Raw genomic sequence first — 21,543 nt, 5'->3', positions numbered from 1 at the left:
ACTTGTATTAATGTAATATTGCCATGGGTCCTGTGATGATAATTTGCACTATAGTCACCATCACTAGAGCAGGTGGCTATTTAGGAAAAGTCATTCATGAGTTTATTGCTGCCATGAATGACTAATTCTTATTACTGTTTAAAAGTAAGTTATCAGTTGTAAGGTCCAGATACAAATATAAGAACCCCCACCTTTTATCCTCTGACACCTGCAAACTAATAGCTGGCTGTACATACTATCCCTCTCAGAAGTGACTGGTCACTGCTGTTTATCCCTTTTAGAAGTGGCTGGTCACTGCTGTTTATCCCTCCAAGAAGTGACTGGACTCTACTGTCCATCCCACCTAGAAGTTGCTGCTCACTGTTGTCCATCTCTTGCAGAAATGGCTGGTCACTGCTGTCCATCCCTCCAAGAAGTGACTGGTCACTGCTGTCCATCCCTCCAAGAAGTGACTGGTCAATGCTGTCAGTTCTCTATGCTTACCTGTAGCGAGTTTCTGTTTGCCTAACACCAAGCTTCCCTAGTTTGTGGTTACCATGGTCAGGTTTGTAAAGAGCAGATAAATCATCACATTTACTCAGAGGACTACTCACAGTAATAAAAGCATTTACAAAGCATTTTTGTACCACTTTTAGTTATATATACTTTCATGTACTGAGCTAGATTAAGTGGTTATGCAGTAAAATAAAAAGTAACTATATACGTGCAATTTGACTACAATATTAGCAAAGTTAAAGGGGGGGCTAAGGGCATTGTGGTGAGTTCGTTGAACTCCCAGGTTTGGGAGATGATATTTCCCATGGGGATCTTGAAGAAGGTAAAATTCTTGGAAACTGCAGCCAGGTGTCAGATGTTGCTGGTATGAGTGATTTCACTGCTGGATCCCAGAGCACTGACATTTCTCTCCACTCTCCAGGGCCTGAGAGAATCTGGAGCCCCAGATGTCACCTTCTGATAGCTTCAGTGGAAGTAACAAGACTTTGATCTGAAACTCTTAATGCTAACATTTCCCAAAATTGGACATCTGTGTTCCTCAATATTAGTGACAAGCCTTGGGACAACACATGCAACAGTGTCACTTGTGACAGAGACCTTGGGGAGGAGGAGAGGGGTGCAGCATGCAGCAGCATCATAGGGTATCTATGCTTCGGAGATAACATGCTACACTGTCTCCCCGTTTTAGTAGCAGGTCTTGGGGCCAGGAAGTAGCAGTGTCACCCATTGTCAGTTATAGGCCAGAGGCTCATGCAAGGCCTCGGATTAACTGCAGGTGCTCATTACAGCAGGATTCCTTGTTTTTATGTTTCGGAGCATCAGGGATTTATACACAGTGTTCTAGACAGGAGCAGTTTACTTTCTGCACAAAGCCATGAAGAGTAGAGATATCACTCAAGGTCAAGATAGTGCCTCTGGGCCTACTTTTCCCTGTGGTGATGCCAGAGACCTCTCCTGGTGACAGTGCACGGTTCCAGACCATGAAGCCAGCCAGTTTCCCCACAAAGGCTTCAGAGCTTTCAAACCCACCAGCCACTGTGTCCTGCTCCTGTCCTAGCACCAAGGAGCCTCCTGCTGGGATCTCATAGCCCTTCTGGAACTTGGAGCCAGTGGAAGCCAGGCGCCTGTCTATGTAGTACCAGTACTTTCCCTGAATAGATGACCAGATAACACAGAGGTGATGCCAGTGGCCATCTAAAAGCATCTGCACAGGAAGCTCCCTGAAGACAGGGTCTCCAATCACAAAGTGGATAGAGCTTTGCATCGGGCTCTTCCTCCCATGGAGCACCAGCTTGTTGTCATTCTCCTCAGTGGCATAGGACAGCAATGTTCCTAGATACCCAGCATCCGTGTTCACCCAGCTGCAGATGGAGAATTCTAGGATCCCTGCCCGGAATCCTTCATTGAAGGTGGCAAAGTTTTGGGTGGAAGCATTCGGGAAGACCAGCATGGAATCCACATTGCAAACTGGGAAGGAGAAAAGGCATGAAAAGGGTTAATGTATCAGACATACTGTGAGTATATCAGCTTTAGGTAAAACCCAGTAAGAGTATTATGAACATACACAGTGGCAATGAATGGGAGAGACAGAGAATATGAAGGCAGATAGCAGCAATGGGTTAGATTATTCTTTAGGTAATTATAGAAAATTGGTAAGATGTCCCCTTTAATTTTTGTTTTCACGCTTGGAAAGAAAGAATAGTTTGAAGCTTTTGAATTTGCCTTCTACTTAGAGGCATATTTTCAAAGTGCTTTGAAAATATGCCTCTTAGCCACTCACAACGATATGTAATTGATAGTACATGCACATTGGGAAGCATATTCGAATCAGGTTCCTGCTCACTTCAGGAAGACTTTAGGTATAGTTGCTTGCAGCAATGGTGGCCTCTAGTGGTCACTTTGTTTTCTTATGCTTTTGTAGAGTGTGATAGCTTCTCATTGGAACTATCCAAAAATATTGTTCATACATAAATAAGCTTCCATTGCAAGAACATGCAGTTTCTTCTTTAGATGAAAAAGGAGCTTATATAGTCTCAAAACTCAGGAACAACATTATTTTGGAATTTTTCTTCTATTCTCAAATACAGCTATCGGAACTCTACACTTTATTTTAGGTTTGTTTTTTTTTTTGTTACATTTGTACCCCACGCTTTCCCACTCATGGCAGGCTCAATGCGGCTTACATGGGGCAATGGAGGGTTAAGTGACTTGCCTAGAGTCACAAGGAGCTGCCTGTGCCTGAAGTGGGAACTGAACCCGGGCTGCTGAGAGCCGGGGCCAGGCCCGGGACAAGACCGCCCCCGGGCCCCCCCACCCGAGGTCGCGTCACGCCCCGCCCCCCCACCCAAAGACGCCGGGCCCCCCCTCCACCCGAGGTCGCGTAACGCCCCTCCCCACCCGAAGTCGCCGGGCCCCCCCCCTCCACCCGCTGCCGGGCCCTCCGAACTAACCTGAAGCGCCTTCGCGTTCACATCATAGCAAGCAGCAGCAGCAGCAGCAGCAGCAGGGCAGACCTCTCCTTCCTTCCGTGTCCTGCCCTCGCGGACGTTACATCAGGCGAGGGCGGGACACGGAAGGAAGGAGTGGCCTGCCCTGCTGCTGCTGCTTGCTGCGATGCGAACGTGAAGGCGCTTCAGGTTAGTTCCGGGAGCTACGGAGGGCGGGCCGGACTGCAGCGGCACCGGCCCCCCCCCCCCAGAGGCCCGGGCCCGGGGACTTTTGTCCCCCCTGTCCCCCCCTCTCGGCGGCCCTGAACCGAACTCAGTTCCTCAGTTCCCCAGGACCAAAGTCCACCACCCTAACCACTAGGCCACTCCTCAACTCCAGCCCATGGTTTCCTACACCATGGGCTGTTTCAGTGTTTTGCAGCAGGAGAAGAGAGAGGAAAAGCATTCTATATAAATGGTGGGATTTGGGACGTCATGTGATGGAGTGAGCAGAGCAGGACGCATTTGCCTGAGGCTGCTTGGAGGCCCCTCTGAAATTCACACTAGCAAGTAGTACATAACCACAGCAATCCCATATTTACCCTGCATGGACACCCCATGACGAGGTGCAGTCCACACTCGGCCCCTGGAGGACAAAATGGCGGATCCTGTTGTAACCACGGGGATGAAACGCTCGTCAGACTTAACCACCAACATCACTGTGGCAGTAGTGCAAGCTTTGGAGCCATGATTCACACAACTTTCTGAGCAAATGACCACTGTTCTGCAATTGCTTTCTGATATTTCTTCACACACTGGAGAACTAGAGGTACATGTTTCAGAACTGGATGATACCACTAACACTTATTAGCATGATTTGGAAGGCCTTACCCGCCAGGTGAAGGACCACGCGACCAAGCTTGAGGATCTAGAGAACTGCTCTCGGTGAGAGAACCTCCAGTTCATAGGTTTTCCAGAGACCTTGCCTGAGGCACGGCTTGTTCGGGTCTTGGAAGACTGAATAGTAGTTTAGTTTCGTGTGCCGTGTGGGGACCCTATCATTTGGAGCAGGCACATTGGCTGGGCTGTAACAGAGATGGGGCAGTGCATCCTCGTCCGATTATTATAAATTCCACAGTTACTCTCAGAAAGTTGAGTTGCTGCACCAGTATAATTAGAACAGAGAGGGTGTTAAATATGAAGACACTTTAATCAGGATGTTTCAAGATTACTCAGCCACACTGACTGAACGTCAGAGGGCCTTTACCCCTGTTTGTGCATCGTTGTCAGAACGGTACTTTCACTTCATGTTATTCTACCCAGTACAGTTGAAAGTGTTTGTGGATGGCAGCTGGAATTTCTTCACAACTGTCCAAGAGGTGTAGGACTGGCTCAGTTCTATGGATCGCCGGGCCAACTGAACAGAGTTTGCTCACTGGTTACTTGTCTGCCATTCTGTTTTGAGATCTGCGCTTGGCACAACACCACGGCCTAGAAGTGTTGGCTTTCCTTTGCCTTGCTTTTGAACTAGGGGCAGAAATCTTTGGACTCTTCTTGGTTCAGTCCATTGTTGTTATATAGCAGCCTGGTTTGCATCTCTGTTGTTGCTATTGACCATGTGGTACTGAGTATGCTTGGGGATAGATGACAGGGAGGTCTCTGCTACATTGGTAATGTGATTGGCTTTCCCTGTTCAAGTTTTGCACTGAAGGAGGCAGCCTACAGTTACCAATAGGGTGTTTGGGGATTTTGGAAAGGGGGTGGATGAATGTGGTGTTGGGGCAAGGGGAGTTGGTTGAGAGGTGGGAGGGGGAGGGCTTGTTCTTGTGAGGGGTGGCTCCCCTTTCTGTATGGCATTCCTGTATGATATTCAACTTTGTTGTTCTGGGGTGGGGGCTGGGCATCCTGGCTTTGTGTGTATGCTTTTAGGCTGGTTGTTTTCCTCCACGTCTTCTCGCACTGTCTGCCCCTAGCAGCAGAATAGTTACTTGGAATGTGGGAGGCATCTCTTCCCCAATAAAACGCAAAAAAATATTATCTAAAGGCGTAGGACGGACATTGCATGCCTTCAAGAGACATATCTCATGGACATGGAACACCAGAAGCTTCAGCGGGTGTGGATGAGTGATGTATTCTTCGCTTCTTCAGGCAGACGAAAGGGGTGTGTGTGACTGCCCTCATTAGTAGATCCATGGCTTGCACAGCTGAGGTCCTTCTGTTTGAGGAAGCGGGCAGATATTTGCTGCTTAAACTCTGCAGGGGCAAGAAATTTATTTGCTGACTATATAAGGCCCTACGCCTTTAGATAAAAACTTATACCCCTCCCTCCTAAAGAGTCTCATATCTTATCAGGATAAACCTCTGGTAGTGGTTGGGGATTTGAATCTCCTTGTGGACCCTGAATCAGATAGTAATGCCACAACATACAAGGGACTCATTTTTGACAGGGTCGTGGAGTTCAGATGCCCGACGTGTGCTTCACCCAACTGATCTTGATTACACCCATTGATCCTGGTTTCACGATACCTTCTTACCTCTAGATTTTTTTCTTGTATTGTCCACATTATTTCCCTTGGTTAGTGAGGTGGTTATTAGCACTGTATTAATTTCTGATCACTCAGCGGTCTGGATAGACCTGGATGTGGCTTCTCATTTCCACACAGTATCGAGGTGGTGTTTCCCTAGTTGTTTAGCTCACAACAAATAGTTTCAGGTTTATTTAAACTCCCAATAGGAAGATTTTCTGTCACTCAGTCGACGCCATGCCGATCAACCCAAGCTCTTCTGGTGTACTGCTAAAGCAGTGATTCGAAGGGACATCATAGCCTATATGGTCATATGGCATAGGAAAACAGCTGAGAGCATCAGAAACTTAGAAGCTCAGTTGCAAGGAGCCAAGCCTAAGTACATCCAAGCCCCATCCCCCCAACCTAAAGATATTTATCTATCCACACAGGTCACACTTAAATCTCTTATTCATGAACAAACTCAAAGAAGCTTAATTTATCAGAAATATAGATTTCATACTTATGGGAATAAGCCAGGTAAAATGTTGGCCCGAGTAGTAAAATCTTGGGGGGGGGGACTCTAGAACCATTGGGGCACTCCGTGATCCTTAAGGACATATAGCTAATTGACCAGATCACTTTGCCCAGCTCTTTTATCATCATTTTCAGGCTTTGTATGCAGCGAGGCCTGAGGGCAGTTCAAGGGTCATTGAGGATTTTCTCAACAGGGCGACACTGCCTCGACTATCAGACTCAGATCATCAAGTTCTAAACAAGCTGCTACAGGCTAAAGAGCTTCAGCAGGCTATTAAAAAATTAAAACTGCAACATCAGGTCCTTGGCTCTTTATTGTCATATTATCAGGTGGTGATTGTTCAGAGTACCTTCCCTCTACATGAAAATGTTGCCTTGATAACCTTACTCCCTAAACCGGGGAAACCGTGTGAGGATGCCGATTCCTATCATTCCATCTTTTTGTTGAATGTCGATATTAAGCTTCTGGCGCAGATACTCGCCACTCACTTAGCTACCTTCTTGCCCGATTTAAGCGGCCCTGCACAAGTGGGCTTTGTCCCAACTAGATAGTCTTCTTAATACATTGCAGGTTCTTTTGGTCATGTCAGACTGTCAGGCACATGATATACCTGCTATACTAGTGAGTCTTGATGCGGCTAGAGCCTTCAATCAGGTTCACTGCCCACATCTTTTTCAGGTGCTTGAGCATTTGGGGCTCCAAGATTGCTTTCTTGATGCAATACACACTCTATACAAGGCACCCCAAGCCCATATTTTAGTTAATAGTGACCGGACCCCAACTTTTTCTATATGTCATGGGACCTGTCAGAGTTGCCTCTTCTCCCCTCTTCTGTTTGTACTTTGTTTAGAGCCCCTACGGATATCAATGCCTCTCCGGCTATTTCCGGTCAAAATCTCCATGGTCACCAAATCAAAGTTTTAGCTTATGTGGACGATATTTTGGTGGTTCTTACTTCTCCTCAGGATTCTGTCACTGGATTGATCTCACTAGATTGATCTCACTCTTGAAACTCTTTGGAAACTTCTCTGGGTTCTCCCTTAACTACACTAAATCCAAGGTGTTGCTGCTTTCACCAGTGGTTTAACTGGGTGGGGGGGTTCTTTCTCATGGGAAAATACTGTGTTGCGATATCTGGGGGTTCTTTTGCCTATGGACCCGACAACCCTTTATTATATTAACGTAGGACCCTTATTTGATGACACACAACATAGACTGCAGGTTTGGAAGGCTTATCCTCTTTCTCAATCTCTTTAATATGTTTATTGCCCCCAAGTGGCTCTATACTTTACTTTTCAAATGTTGCCTCTGTATTTACGAGGCCAGGAGGAGCGGTAACTAGCTAAAATTCTTCAACACTATCTGTGGGTGGGTAAACTACCTTGCTTACCGCTGGTCCTGATCCAAACTCCTAAAGCCCATAGTGGTATGGAACTGTTAAATATTTGGTATCTAACTGTGGCTAGCGGTATGCAACATATCAATGACTGGTGTAGGAACACAGAATATTTTTCCATTACTTCCCTGGAAACGAATTTAGACCCAGGGACACACTTTAGTTATATTCTTCACACCTCCGGTAAATTGCCTTCTCACATCATCCAACGTAACCCTATCCTCAGCTCCTCTAGGGCAGTTTGGAGATGGGTCTGTAGAAAGTATAAATTTTCAGTCTCTGTAACTCCTTATTTATCCCTCTGTAATAACCCTGCTTTTTCTCCAGGGCAAGGTCTCAGTGTTTTTACTAAATGGGCACAGAAAGGCAGTCAATATATCACACATGTAATTAATGAGGAAGGGCAGTTGAAATATTTTGATATTTTGCAACAAGAATACCAACTGCCTGTATTTTGCTTATATACAGCTCAGGCACTATGAGGCTCATTTTCAAAGCATTTAGACTTACAAAGTTCCATAGGTTACTATGCAACTTTGTAAGTCTAAATGCTTTGAAAATACACCTCTCACATCTTTAGTGCAGATGTATCTCACAGAGGATGTACAAGAGTCTCTAAACGAGGCATATACCCTGGGATCGCAATTGGATCATGTATCACTTAAATGTTATCACCAATACTTGAAGGACATTACTCCAGATTTGGATTTTGCTACTCAGGTGACACTTTGGTCCCGGCAGCTCTGCTGCACTTTATCCATAGAGCAGCTGCGCAACTTTGTGCTTGGAATTCATAAACTAAAGGAACCTGTTGCTTTACAAATTCGCTTTGCAGCTTCAAATTTCTACACACCACGCCTTCAAAGCTGTTTTGGTGGACAGTAATACTTGCCCTGAATGTCAGAGACCTATGGCTACTTTGGGCCTATGTTTTGGCATTGTCTGGTCATTGCCCACTATAATCCCAATAGTTTGCAGAGCTGCGATCATCGTTGTCCAGAACGATGATTGCAGCTATGCAAACTGTTGAGATTGTACAGTTACTTATGATCCCCATTTGCTCTTTGGCAAATATGTTTATACAACTCTGGTTCCGCCTAGTGCTTTCTCTGCAAGGCTGTCCTGTTTGGTCTAAAGGCGATATTGATGAAATGGCTGGATGCTTCTGGCCTCACTCTTCAAAGTTGGAACACTCTGCTTATTCACTAAATAAGGATGGAGAGACAAGGAATTTTCTCCTTTGATAGTGTTCCAGGAGATTATTCCAAGCGACTTGGGAAGCCTTCTGGCAGACTTTACCTTCTAGAGCTCATAGTTATCTGTTAAACTTATGATGTTGGTATTATTGCTCTTCTAACTTTAGGGGGAGCCACAAGGGAGGTTTGGGCTGTGGTTCGTTTGTACCAACTAAGTTTTCCTACTATGTATGCTGGTTGTTTGTTGAATCTGATTTATTAATAAAAAGATTTTAACCATAAATGGTGAGATCAATATTCAAAGTGATTTAACCGGTCTAAAGTGGCTCCTGGCCAGTTAACTTGCTTGTTTGGGGCTAACCATTGATATTCACCAACACTTAACCAGTTATCACCACTCACTGCTAAACTCAAAGCTGGCTATTTTGTGCGTGGTCCAGGGGCAGAGTTGGCACTTAACCTCCTAAGTTTAATAGTCAAATAGGACTGTATAAAAGTCAGTTCTTTATGCGGTTAAATGCTGAACATTGCACTGAACTGCATAGGAGGTACTGGCCGCATAAACTTGGTTATTCAGTGCTGGTGCTCAGACATGGCCCAGCATTGAATATCCATGAATAATGCCAGTAGCAAGTAAAAAATTGCTCACTACCATGTCTGAATATTGACACTTGTGTATTTATATTGTGGTTGCCCTACCCTGAGGAGGCCGTTAGATGACGCTGTCCTCCAAGAAATAGAGAAAATGCCCTGTTCTGATCCCTAGGGGGAGCTCCAAATGGGACATCAGGGTAATGACCTGAAGGAGCCAGCAGAGGGAGCTCCGGCTAAGGCCTGAACATGGGGACCAGGGAGTATGTAGTAGAGATTCCCTGTTAAAAGAAGGGCACCCAGAAGGCTCTGGACTCTTCCAGAACGGGGAGGAGGAGCCCAGAAAGGGTGTGGTGGGCTATTAGCAGCCCTATATAAACCCTAGCTCCTGAAGAGGAGGGAGGAAAACAGATGGGGGACCTAGGACCAGTTACCTCAATCCAATGAAGCCAGAAGCCTGATGTCCAGTAGAGGAGATGCCTTGGAAGAATGGGGAGAAGGATCTCTCAAAGACCAAAAAGGTATTTACTGGACTAAGGACATAGAATGGATGGAACTGTGTACTATTGTTATGGACAATTGCTAATGAGAATGGACTAACAGCCGTGGGGTGGAGGATAGGACTGTAAGGTCAATGAGAGTGAAGAGAGTCCTATCCGGGGGTGGAGGCTGTTAGACACTGAGACCCAGGTTCCCCACAGTAGACGGGCTCAGTGAGAGAACTTGTGCTAGATGACTAACGGCTGCAAAAAAGTGAGTTCCACAAGACTGAAGTATAGTCTAATAAACTGAATTTGCATTGTGATTGTCTCATTTGCATATCTGTGAAGGCTGGAGAATCCTAGTTGAAGTTCCAGGAGAGTGCGAGGGGTAATGGCCCATGGATCAGAGGGGTGACCGGGGCACACTGGACTGGACAGGGGAGGATTTCCAGCCGAAGGAAGGCATGCCCGAGCAGTCACCCTGAGTAAGGCAGGAGCCCCAGATATAGAGATGGGCGCTTGCAAGAGAGTGGGAGAAGACCAGCCGGAGGCTTGCTCAGGAGCCCGGGGCCAGTGAGGCCGGGTAGAGAGCAGGAAGGACATGTGTCTTTATATATTGCCTTAAAGCCAAGTGTCAGGGAGCTTCAAGAGGGCTTAGTTCAAGAATACCCTGAGGAGGGAATGATAAAGAAAACCCCTTTGTTTTGAACTGGTTGCTTCTGTGCTGTTTTGCTGGAGTTACCACAAGTTGTTTTGAACTGCTTTGGTTGGAACTGCCTGTGGCTGAGCAGTTTGCCTGGTCAACTGCAGTATGTAGCGTGACTTGGGAGACAAGGGAACTCCGAGAAGACTTGCAAGTGAGACCCCGGCCAGCAGAGGGCTACATTTCAGAATCACCCAGTGGCCAGGAGCTTTTGAAGGAACTGGAATTGCAGTTCATTGTAACTAATGTTGTTTTCCATTGCAAATTTGTTTCCTACGTTGTTACATGGCTAAAGTAGGATAATTGTGGAAAAGTAAGGTGACTGTTCTACCCCTGTGTGGTAATTTGTATTGTAGTTCAGTATTAACTGCAGCTACTTCCTGCTTAGTTTGTAATCTTTACTCCTATTGGTCTTTCCCTTCCATCTGACCTCCTTCTCCCCTCAGCAGAGAGCTGGAGTCTCTCATCACTTGATTGTCACTTCCTGATTGTCTGAGCCCAGAGAAGTGAAGGAGTGCCAGTGCTATTGCTCTGCATTGTAAAACAAGAATTATTTTCAAGATACATTTCATGTACATTATTGCATCTGAAACAGTTTCTTTGTTTTGCCTGAAATACCAAGATCTATTAAAGCCAGTTTTTGGTTTGGAACATATATGCTGCTCTGGACTGTTTCTTTGACTGAAAGAGGAATGTGGTATGAGTGGATTTAGTGCCAGCTGGCTTCCTAATTTTAGTAGTCCCAGCCCTGACCTTCAACCAGTCCATTAAAATAAATATATTTTGTAGCCCATCTGATGCTCATAACCACCTGGGGTTACATAAACAAATGATAAAAACAGACTCGTTGAAAGCTCTATTCAAAGCCAAGAATATTTCCATTTCTCCAGTCTCTCTGCTGTGTTCCTGTCAAAGACAGATGAAGACTATAAGGTTTAGCTAGTCTGCCTACATTTCTTCCTGTAACAGTGCCATGGGTCCTGGTTGATCTATGGTATTCCTTCAAAATTGACAATCATCTGGACTTGTCCTATGCTTTCTTGAATCTTGTTCTGTTCTTGTCCCTATCAGTGAATCTACCAACTTTTTCTGGGAGACATTTTCTAGCTATATAAAGGAATTGTCAGTAATCACAGGCTAGGCTAAAGCAGGGAAGTTTGCAAGTGCTGGAAGTCTAATGGAGCTGTCTCATGGCTGCTTGGACCTCTTACTTCTTCAGGCTTTCTTCCACTCTGGACGTCATCTGTTGGTTTCCCCTTCCTCTTCTTCCTCCCTCCCCCCCCCCTCCGTGGAGCAAGGTCTGGTCTTTCCCTCTCAACAACGCCCGCAATCCCCACCATTTGACTTTCCCCTCTACTCCTGTCTACTGCCTTTGGCCATTTAACATGCCCAACCACAGCCCATGAGACTACCAAAGCTGCTTTGTGAATGTGCTGTAGGCTAAGTGCATTAACTTGTGATAATTGTATATAGCACACACGGTTAGCAATTAGCGTATGCAATTTGCATGGAGTGCATGCATAAAGTGATGCAGGGCGAAACACGCGTGGAATTAGCACAAATTGCTCAGCATAAACTGGTAGAGATGAAAATACCTATTTCCCACCACAACCCTCCAGCTTCCTTTTCTCTCAGGTATACATATTTAAATCTTCATAGGCCTTTGATATAGACTCTCCATTAATTTTGTAGTTCTTTCTAGGAAGAGGCTGCACGTAAAAGCTTTTTTTTCTTCCTCTTCCAAAACTTTAAATCAGTTGACACAGGGAACTTACCTCTGTCTCACTCCCAAGAGTAGGGGACGAAGACAGTAGGTACTGCAGCTAGAAAATCCCACTAGGATTGGGGGGAACAAGAAAAGGGACCCAGCACCATCAGATTTAGCACCTCTGGGCTCTCTGGACCAGCCTCAGCCAATCCTTGCCCATTCCCAAGAGAAAAGGGAAATCAGCCCCAAAGGACAGTCCTTTAGACTCAATCTGTGCTCCACCAGAAATCTGGGCCCACAGCCTTCTGGGAGTAACCTACTCATAGTAGCTGCACAAGCCCACATGTCTGCATCATTTGCTGCAGCCACAGATATATACTGAAGGTAGCATCAGACTCCTATAAAGGGAGAGAAGTCAGCTGTGATCTGTTTTTCTCTGGCTCCATCTGTTGGCAGAAGGACATAACCCACTCATCTGGACAGGCCTAGCATGGACAATAAAGAAACTACCTCCCCCTCCCCCAGCTTCCTTCCTCATGGGTATACATATTTAAAACTTTACATATCATTTCATAAATCTTTGATGTAGACTCTCCATGAATTTGGTAGTTCACTGAAATGCCTCTATTATGCCTATATCCTTTCAGAGGTATGACATGCAGAACTGGATACACAACACTCTAAGAAAGTGAGTTTTCATCCACACCCTGTACAGAGGCATTATCACCTCCTTTTATCTGCTAGTTATGCCTTTTCTTGATGACAGGACAGTGTGTATGATGGCTTGCAGGTTCTTCATGGTCTTCACACAGGCAGGTGCTACTGTCACATATCTCTGGGACTGACTATTAACAACTACGGCTAATAATAAGCACGGACAGCATTCATGGTTTATACTCACTTTTTGCTGGCTCCGTGGTTGCTGGCAGTTCCTCTGCTATGTTTGGAAGCAGCTTGCTGGCTTGTGACTCCTCTTCCTTCCTCGCTGGTTGGCTTTGCTGTGCTGAGATCTGGGAGTGTTTGCTCTGCAAGTTTCCAGGTTCTCCAATGATGTGAAACTGGTGTACCTCCTCCAAGCGCCTAGGCTCTTCAGGTCTGGGGAGTCGATGGGTCTCCTGTAGGGTTCCAGGTTCTCCAATGACAGGGAGCTGGTGGAGCTCATTCTGATTTCCAGCTTTTCTGAGGCTGGAGGGCTGGTGGACATCCTGCAGGTTCCCGGGTTCTCCAATGACAGGAAACTGGTGGAGTTGCTTTCTATTCTCAGGTTCTTTGGAATTGGGGAGCCAATAAACCTCATGCAGGTTCCTTGGATTTTCAGGGATAGAGAGCTGATCAGTTTCCTGAAGGCTTTCTGGTTCTCTGGGTCTAGAGAGTACCTGAGGCTCCTGAAGTTTCCTCCGTTGACTGTGCTTTGCAAGCAGCTTTTTCATGGTCCTCTGCTCGTGAGCTTCTTGGAGCATATTCTGAGTTGTGGCAAAAGCTCTTGGTAGCAGGATTTGATTGTGTAGCTGCTCCTCAAGGCTGGACAGTTTGGCTGCTTGGTTCTGAGTCAGGGTCTGCACTTCCTGCAACTCTCTCTGCAGGGCCTTTCCACTGATCTGCAGGGTCTCTACACCGTTCCTCTGGCTGCTCAGTTCTTGCGTCAGGTTGGATAGGATGGAGCTCTGCTCCTTCTTGTCCTGGGAACTCTTCTTCTTCCCCTCTACCAGAGTATCCTCCATGGAGGAGATTCTTAATTCCAGCTTCTTGTTGTTCTTCTGTAACTTCTTCAGCCAGGTTTTTAGGCTGCTGAGCTCACTTTGAGCTGCTGTACTGGACACATTGATGGCTACTGTCAGGCCCTTGAGCTGCTCGGTCAGGCTGTTGAACCTGGAGTCAATGTTGTATGAGACATTGTAGTTCTCGGCAATTTGTTGCAGGCGCTGCAGTGTGATCTCCTGGAAGCGACGGAACTACAGGAACAAGAAAGTATCAGTTAGCAGGGGGCCCTACAGTTCAAACCTCCAGAGTTGTGACCTGTCATCTCGCCTCTGATAAGTTTTGGATACTTCAGAGCTGACCTAGCTGATAGAGAGCAAGTTGTATCTTTAGTCATACTTATTTACAGGAGATTGGTTAAAAATGTCTTCAACTGAGGCAGTGAGGGTATATGACCTAGAAGTCATTGATGAATAAGACTCGGGCTCTGTATTTGCTGGAGATAATTTAGCTTCTGCATGATGTCTCTCCTTATTGCTTCATATCTGGCTGTCATCAGGGAGCCATCATGCATACTCCTTATTCACCTATTTAACACCCATGTTGCTTTAATTATTCCCATAATAAATGAAATTCCCTAATTTCTTATTTGTCCTGTTTGTCTGTCTTGAATGGATTGTAAGCTCTGTGTATAGCCAAATAGAAATGATAAATAATAGAAATATATTCCTGCCATACTCCTTCTCATCTCTTTCAGATTAGCAGCTGTCAACTACAGCCTTCCTCCATCATTTGTTTTGGCCGGTGGCAGCTTTATGTCTGGATATTCAATACCGGGCCATATCCGGGCACTGGCATTGAATAACAGGGTTTGTGCAGCTGGTTATGTCTTATCCAGTTAAATACGATATTCAACACTTAATTGCCTAGGTGAAACCGGACAGTTTTATGCAGTCCAATTTGTCTGGTTAATTTAGGTGGCACTTAACCGCATAAGTGCTGACTCCTTTTTCAGACCACTCACAAAGTAGCCGATTTTCAGTTTAGCAATTAGTGCCGCTTATTACCAGCACTAACTAGTTAAGTGCCTCTTTCTTTTGTGTGTATATATATTAGGTAAATGACAACTTATCAGTGTAAATGGGCTATTTGAAGACTGCCCACCTCCCCTGCTAGTAAAAAATGCAGTGATGATTGTTTATTGTAATTGTAAAAAAAAAAAAAGTATATTCTGCATTATCTGATAAATTCTAAGCAGATTACAACATCAACATATATAGTAATAAATAAAATACAACAAACAACAAAAATAAAATATACAGTGAGTCACATCCTCAACAGTTTTCAAGCTTCAACATTAACCAGCAGTAGATTCTACATCAAACGCTTGCTGAAATAGAAATGTTTTTTAAAGTGGTTTTTTTTAATTTGCATCGACATCACAGTTCAAATCTGTAGAGGTAGTTCATTCTACAGCTTCGGTCCTGCCATGTAAGAAATCCTTGATCTACACTCCTCCAATCTTATTAAATGAATGAAGGTACATCAAACAGTTGCGCATTCGCAGAGCGTAGAGGCTATAAAGGAACACGTATTTTCAAATTTGCTGCAAGAATAGGTGAAATATTATTAATAAACATTTTAAACATAAGCAATAAAATTTTATAACGGATCATATATTCAACAGGTAACCAATGCAGCTGCATAAGTACTGGAGATATGTGATCAAATCTACATAGTCCATACAGTACCGGAGCTAGTATGGAGTTCTGAGCAATCTGGAGTGATTCCCCCCCCCCCTCCCCAGCATTTTCTTAGGCACTCCCAATAACAAACAGTCTTTAAGTGTATGTGGCTGTTAGAATCTATTTTGTTTCAACTACAGCTGCCTCTCTGCCACCTACCCCTCCCTCCCCGAAGCTTCTGTCCTAGGCCACAACTTAGTTTGCCTAGTGGTTATGCTGGTCATATCTAGGCTGGAAAGACAACCAAGGAGAAAGTCTATGAGCAACAGGACTCAAGCCACAGTTCCTAGTGGAATAAAAATGTCCTAGGAATCGTTAGGAACTAGTTAGATGCATCCCATCGCTAACTCTACATGGCCCAGTCAGTGGTATCAAGGACCACTCTCTGCAGTGTATCCTGAGCACACTCTGGCAAGGGTTTCTTCACTCAGGGCCGTAGTGAGCTATGTGTGGGCAAGGTGGCCACCGCTGCTCCCTCTAAGCTGAACGGGCATCCTCCACCTACAGTCCTGCCAGTGGGTGTTGCTGTTTCACTATCATATTTTCAGCAGGACTCCAGGGAACCTGCCTGTCCCTAGTGATTGAAAACATAATATTGAAGCATCCCTACACACACACACTGGCAGCAGTGGAGTTGGAGGACTCCCACTCAGAGAGAACAGTGGTGGCCACCCAGGGTACAAGAAAGGCAGGAGTGCCAAAATTGCACACCTTTTATTGCCTCCTCTGCTTGGCTGCAATGCAGCGGGTTGGGCAGAAGTTCAGTTATGTCTTCTCAAGAGAGAAATAGGGACATCCTTTAGTTATGTATTGATATAACATATGAATGGTATTGCCAGTTTTATAAGTTGGTTTTGCTGATCTGTTATGTTTATATATTTCTTTCCGAATATATCTGTTTTGAACCCCTGATACAGGCAGAGGTTGAAACATGACCATGTCAGGTTTTGTTTAATGGTTTTATGAGTTTTGATATTTATTTATTACGTTTATTTTTGTTAGTTGCTCCCGCTTATGGCTTTGTTATATATTGTGGGTTCTGCTCTTGGTTGCTTTACACATGAATTTAGCCTTGGAAGAGGGTGAGGCAGAAGAAAGCTCAGTTTTGGTTGGAGATGAGTGTTGTAGGCTTGACCATGGCCTCAGTGGAAAAACCCTTTTCTGCCTTCCCCTGTCTGCCACCTTTTATAGTTCTGGAGAAAAGCAGCACCATCAGATTTCAGGATGTGTTCTCCCAGCACTGCTCTCAGCACTGGGACCTCTGACAAATATCTGTGCCCTATGACCTTGAGAAATAGAGCAGAAAATGATTTATCCCTGACCTTTTGTAAAGGAGTTGTTGCATGGTCTATAAAACCTGAATGTTTGAATGATGGCTTCCTGTAATTCTCCCTGTATATAAAGCATATAATTTATAGTTTATTACACTGCTTAACCATGTAGGTATTGCATATGTACAAAGGATATTATAAATCCTGTATGATCCTGCCATAGGACTCCTGTTATATGCAAGTATTCACTCAAGACAGTGTTATAATATGCATCATATGTTGTACTTAACTTTGTTAAGCCGTAGTTTCAGCCCAGGGTGGTTCACAAAGTAATCGAATACACAAAAATTATAACAGTTGCAATAGTGCATTCCAGAAGCAACAACAGCCAATCGACAGAGCGCTGCAAATATGAGAATTACTACAAAGTTTATAACCATGATTTTACAATTAACTATTTCATTTATAAACCTGCAAAATTATTTTATGTCTGCATTTTGCTCTTTTTGCTAGTTGTATAACTCTCTGCATTTCTGTTAGTATTATCTTCACATACTGACATACACCAGGAGAGAGTCCTGCAGTACAGTGCTAAGGGCTGGATTCAGTCAACGGTGTGCAAAATGTGATTCTATAAAGAGAGTGTGCCCTTTATAGAATTACACTGAACGCCAATTCCCTGCTGAAAACCTGGTGTATATGCTGGCACCCAAGAGACAGTGGTTATAATTCCACATGTAACATTTTGGAATGCCCCTGACACCACCCTTTTGAGCTATGTGCCTTATAGAACAGCGCACAGCCAGATGAATGCCAATTAGCATCAATAATTGGTTGTTAGCACCCAATAATTGACAATTGGCTTGTTAATTAATTTGTGCAAGCATAAATTTGGGCGGGACAATTCTGCATGCCATATATAGAATCCAGGTAAGTGTTCCTCTCACCTGCTCCTCTAATCTCTAAGTCTCTCGAAGAAAGGCTTTCTCTGGTCCATCATTCTGGCCTCTTGCTGGAAGCTGCTCTGTGCAGCCAGGGTCAGGAGCAGAAGGCACAGTGAAAGATGCATGGTGCAGGCTCCCTACCTTCCAGGAGTCTGAATCACAGGCGCTTGCTCTCTCTCTCTGTTTTCTCGTTCTGTCTTTTCTTCCTCACAAGTGGTTGTACTCTAATCGTCCCAGTTTCTTGACTAATCCTTCTTTCTCTCTCCTTTCCGAAACTGATTCCTTCCTTCCTCTCTTTGTCCCAGTCTCTCCACAGCAATTAATCTCCAGACTTTGGCTGGGATGGGTTTCAGGTTCTCTCTCCCTGCAGAGCGAAGGCAGTCACTGTTACGTTCTTCTGTGAATATTTAGATGAGGATTTCAGACTTCAGCACACTCCCAACTGCCAATCTCAGCAGCTGAGCCACAGCTACCACTCCAGAGCTCAGTCTCCACTTAAGTTACAAGGATGTAAAACTGAGAATCAGAGTCAGATTATGAGTGTGTATGCTTGAGTATGTGAATGAGTGATATGTGTGTGGATTTCTGTCGGTATATACATATGTTTATGGTGGTATGAAAATATGCAAGAAGAAGATATTCTGGGTAGGTAAATGGGGGTTTAGCAAATGAGAAATTTGTTCAATAACCTAGGCACATATGTTTTAGATAATATGATGACAAATTAATAATAGATGTACTAAATACAACATTACATCAGTTGAGGCTCTACTACATTTCTTTAAAATGTTATATAAATAAAGGTCATGTCATCTAGCTACTATGGACAAAAAGAGACACTAAGGCCTACAATTGAGAACATATACCCTCACTAAGCACTTCACCAACCTTCTATAACTACCCTAATCACTCTCCTCCCTCTTCTCTTCCCTTCCTAGATCGCTACACATTACTAACTGTATCTGATATCATGAAATGACAATGTTAACAAATCTATGTAAGCCACATTGAGCCTGCAAATAGGTGGGGGAATGTGGGATACAAATGCAATAAATAAATAAATTTCAACCCGCCAGAACTTTCAACATACAATCCCTCCTCAACCAACACATATATTCCCTGATCATCACCATCCCTTCTCATTCAAACCAACCCATACATTCTCCTCAATGAATTGACCTCTCCCCAGCTGAATACCAAAAATGCAGACCTTCTTCCAAAGGAGAAGGAAGCCCTGTTTGCAAAGGCTGCATATTTTGAATGTTTGTTTCTATTAGGATTAACCAAGAGATTTGCTTAGATTTAATTTTTTTGTTCTGACCCGTACATAACAAGATTTTTAAAAGAAGGGAAGAAAAATGGTCAATATATACTTGTGTATACTGGCTGCTATTTTTTCTTGTTCATGCTGATCTCAGATACAATGACTTAGGACAAAGTAAACTGGATGTTGTTATCCACAACCACCTGGAGAATGATATCTAATTTCAGACCACCAGTGCAGCAGAAGAGCAGATCAAATGGAACAAATAATATTCAATGCTCTGGACCCCATTGGTCATATATGAGCACGGAAACTTGGAAAGGTACAATATTCAAAGGGGTTATCTGGCTAACTTTGCAGTATACTATATATTCTATGGGATTCAGTGAGTTAACTGGAAGTACAGTCCTGCATATACAACCACTACTTGTACTCCTCACCTCTTTTGAACACTTTATTGTCAACAACAATATTAACAATAAATATACAACCACCCGAAACTCACTCATTCCAGCCTTTCACTGCCACATTCAACCCAGCCATTCTACATCTAAAGTAAATCATATCCAGCTACTTGCTGAGTCACCGCTATATGCAAGAGTACATACACCCTGAACCACAGTTCCTTCTGCTGCGTCTTTATATCCTTCACATGTACCACAGTCCCATGTGAACAGTTTTCTCTCTCTTCCAAAAGAAAATAATATCACTTAGCGTTACATCTTCAGCTACTGAAACTTCGTAGCCAACACGATAACTTCACAGTAACCATAAGAACAGCCATATTGGGTCAGACCAATGGTCCATCTAGCCCAGTACCCTGTTTCCAACAGTGGCCAGTGTCAAAATACCTGGCAGAAGCCCAAATGGTAGCAACACTCCATACTACCAATCGTAGGGCAAGCAGTGGCTTCCCTCTGTCTGTCTCAATAACAGACTATGGACCTCCAGGATTTGTCCAAACCTTTTTTAAACCCAGAGCCTCTAACCACTGTTACCACATCCTCCAGCAACAAGTGCTAGAGCTTAACTATTCATTGAGTGAAAAAATATTGCTCCTATTTGTTTTAAAAGTATTTCCATATAACTTCATTGAGGGTCCCGTAGTCTTTGTACTTTTGAAAGAGTCAAAAAATCGATTCACTCTACTCGTTTTACACTAGGACGATCCAGAATTTATTTCCGAATGGAACAGAATCTTGAACAAATGCTCTCTAGACTTAATGTTATTAATTATTGAAAAAAGTACGATTGAGTTAGAACATAACAAGGAAAGCCTCGATAAAGATCTAGAGGATATTAAGGGGAAAATTATCATCAGAAGACTTTGATCAACAACATTTACAGTTTAAAGAGCCTATTGAAAAATTTAAAGATAACATCAAGAAATTAAAACTCAAGAAATTGGCTAGCGATCACAAAGATTATCAGGAAGAGAAAGTTTATCCTTGGATGTGGAAGGATCGTCCAGAGAAATATTCTATGCAAACCAAACACGCGGTTTCAGTGACTCTTCATCTGGTTCCAGCTCTAGTAGTGGGGAGACATCTGAATTTTTTTTAGGTCCCAATCAAGGCGGCCGTACATCGAGCCATCAAACAAGAAACAGAGGGAGAAGCAATTATCAAACAAGAACACAGAGAGGACCACGTCGGAGGTAATAAACTTGGCCTCTAAACCTTAACCACATTGAAATTAAGTTATTGTCAAGGGGCTTATCGTTTGTGCCAGCAGTGAATTACAATCCATTTCAGTTTAGGGTGGATCTTGAGAAGTTCTTGAGAACCCTACAATTGAAAATCTTTTTCTTGGATAAATGGACACTAACGATGTATCGATCATAGCTCCTAAATCGACCTGGACTCCTCCCATTCCGATGGATCCTCTTTATCTGCATTTCACACACTTGTTCTGAGAGATATTGATAATCATTTGATAAGAACATTGACGTTTTCATGACAATTTGAGCAATGATGAAAGAAAGACGTTACATGACTTACGAGGAAGAACGGATTTGATCCATTAAACAAGCTGATAAGGGTGGTGCGTAGTAGTATTAGATCGGGATGTTATATTAATGAGATCAATAGACAGTTGTTGGACACCTACCACCTACCAGAAACTCGATCATGATCCCACTAATGATCTTCAAAACATCATACAATATCTTACCGAAATAGGGATACAAGAAGGTTTTTAACATTGAAGGAATATAAATTCCTTAATTAGGGAACATCCTTCTATACTATCTTCTATGCATTACCCAATACATAAAAACTGAAGAGATCCGCCTGGCCGTCCAATAGTTTCTTCAAACGGCTCAATCCTTGAGGTTCTTTCTTCATTTATAGATGTGATCTTGAAACCTTTTGCCAGTGGTTACCCTTCTTATATTAAAGATAGTACACACTTTTTGACTATTTTGGAAGATCAATAGCATTTAATTTTGGTAACACTAGTTATCCCTGCTTTATATACATCAATTCCTCAATTGAAGCACTGGAAACCATTCTTGAAATCCTGGAAACCAGAACTAGACCACATAGAATCCCGTCAGACTTCATATATAAATTGGACAAATT

At 43.7% G+C, this 21,543-nt stretch overlaps 1 protein-coding gene across 1 annotated transcript; it reads right to left on the bottom strand.

The window, feature by feature from the left end:
- Positions 1–239: 239 nt before the first annotated feature.
- LOC115475863 (pentraxin-4-like) lies at positions 240–18,044 on the bottom strand. Its single transcript, XM_030211914.1, is given in 4 exon segments — positions 240–1,962; positions 12,941–13,991; positions 17,701–17,717; positions 17,720–18,044. Coding segments are annotated over 4 exon segments (1,812 nt in total). The 5' UTR covers positions 17,823–18,044; the 3' UTR covers positions 240–1,321.
- Between the last annotated feature and the right edge of the window lie 3,499 nt (positions 18,045–21,543).

This window comes from Microcaecilia unicolor, chromosome 8 (genome assembly GCF_901765095.1).
Source record: "Microcaecilia unicolor chromosome 8, aMicUni1.1, whole genome shotgun sequence".
Lineage (NCBI taxonomy): Eukaryota > Metazoa > Chordata > Amphibia > Gymnophiona > Siphonopidae > Microcaecilia > Microcaecilia unicolor.
Note: the sequence above shows the minus strand (reverse complement) of the source record. Positions and strands in the feature narration are given on the sequence as shown.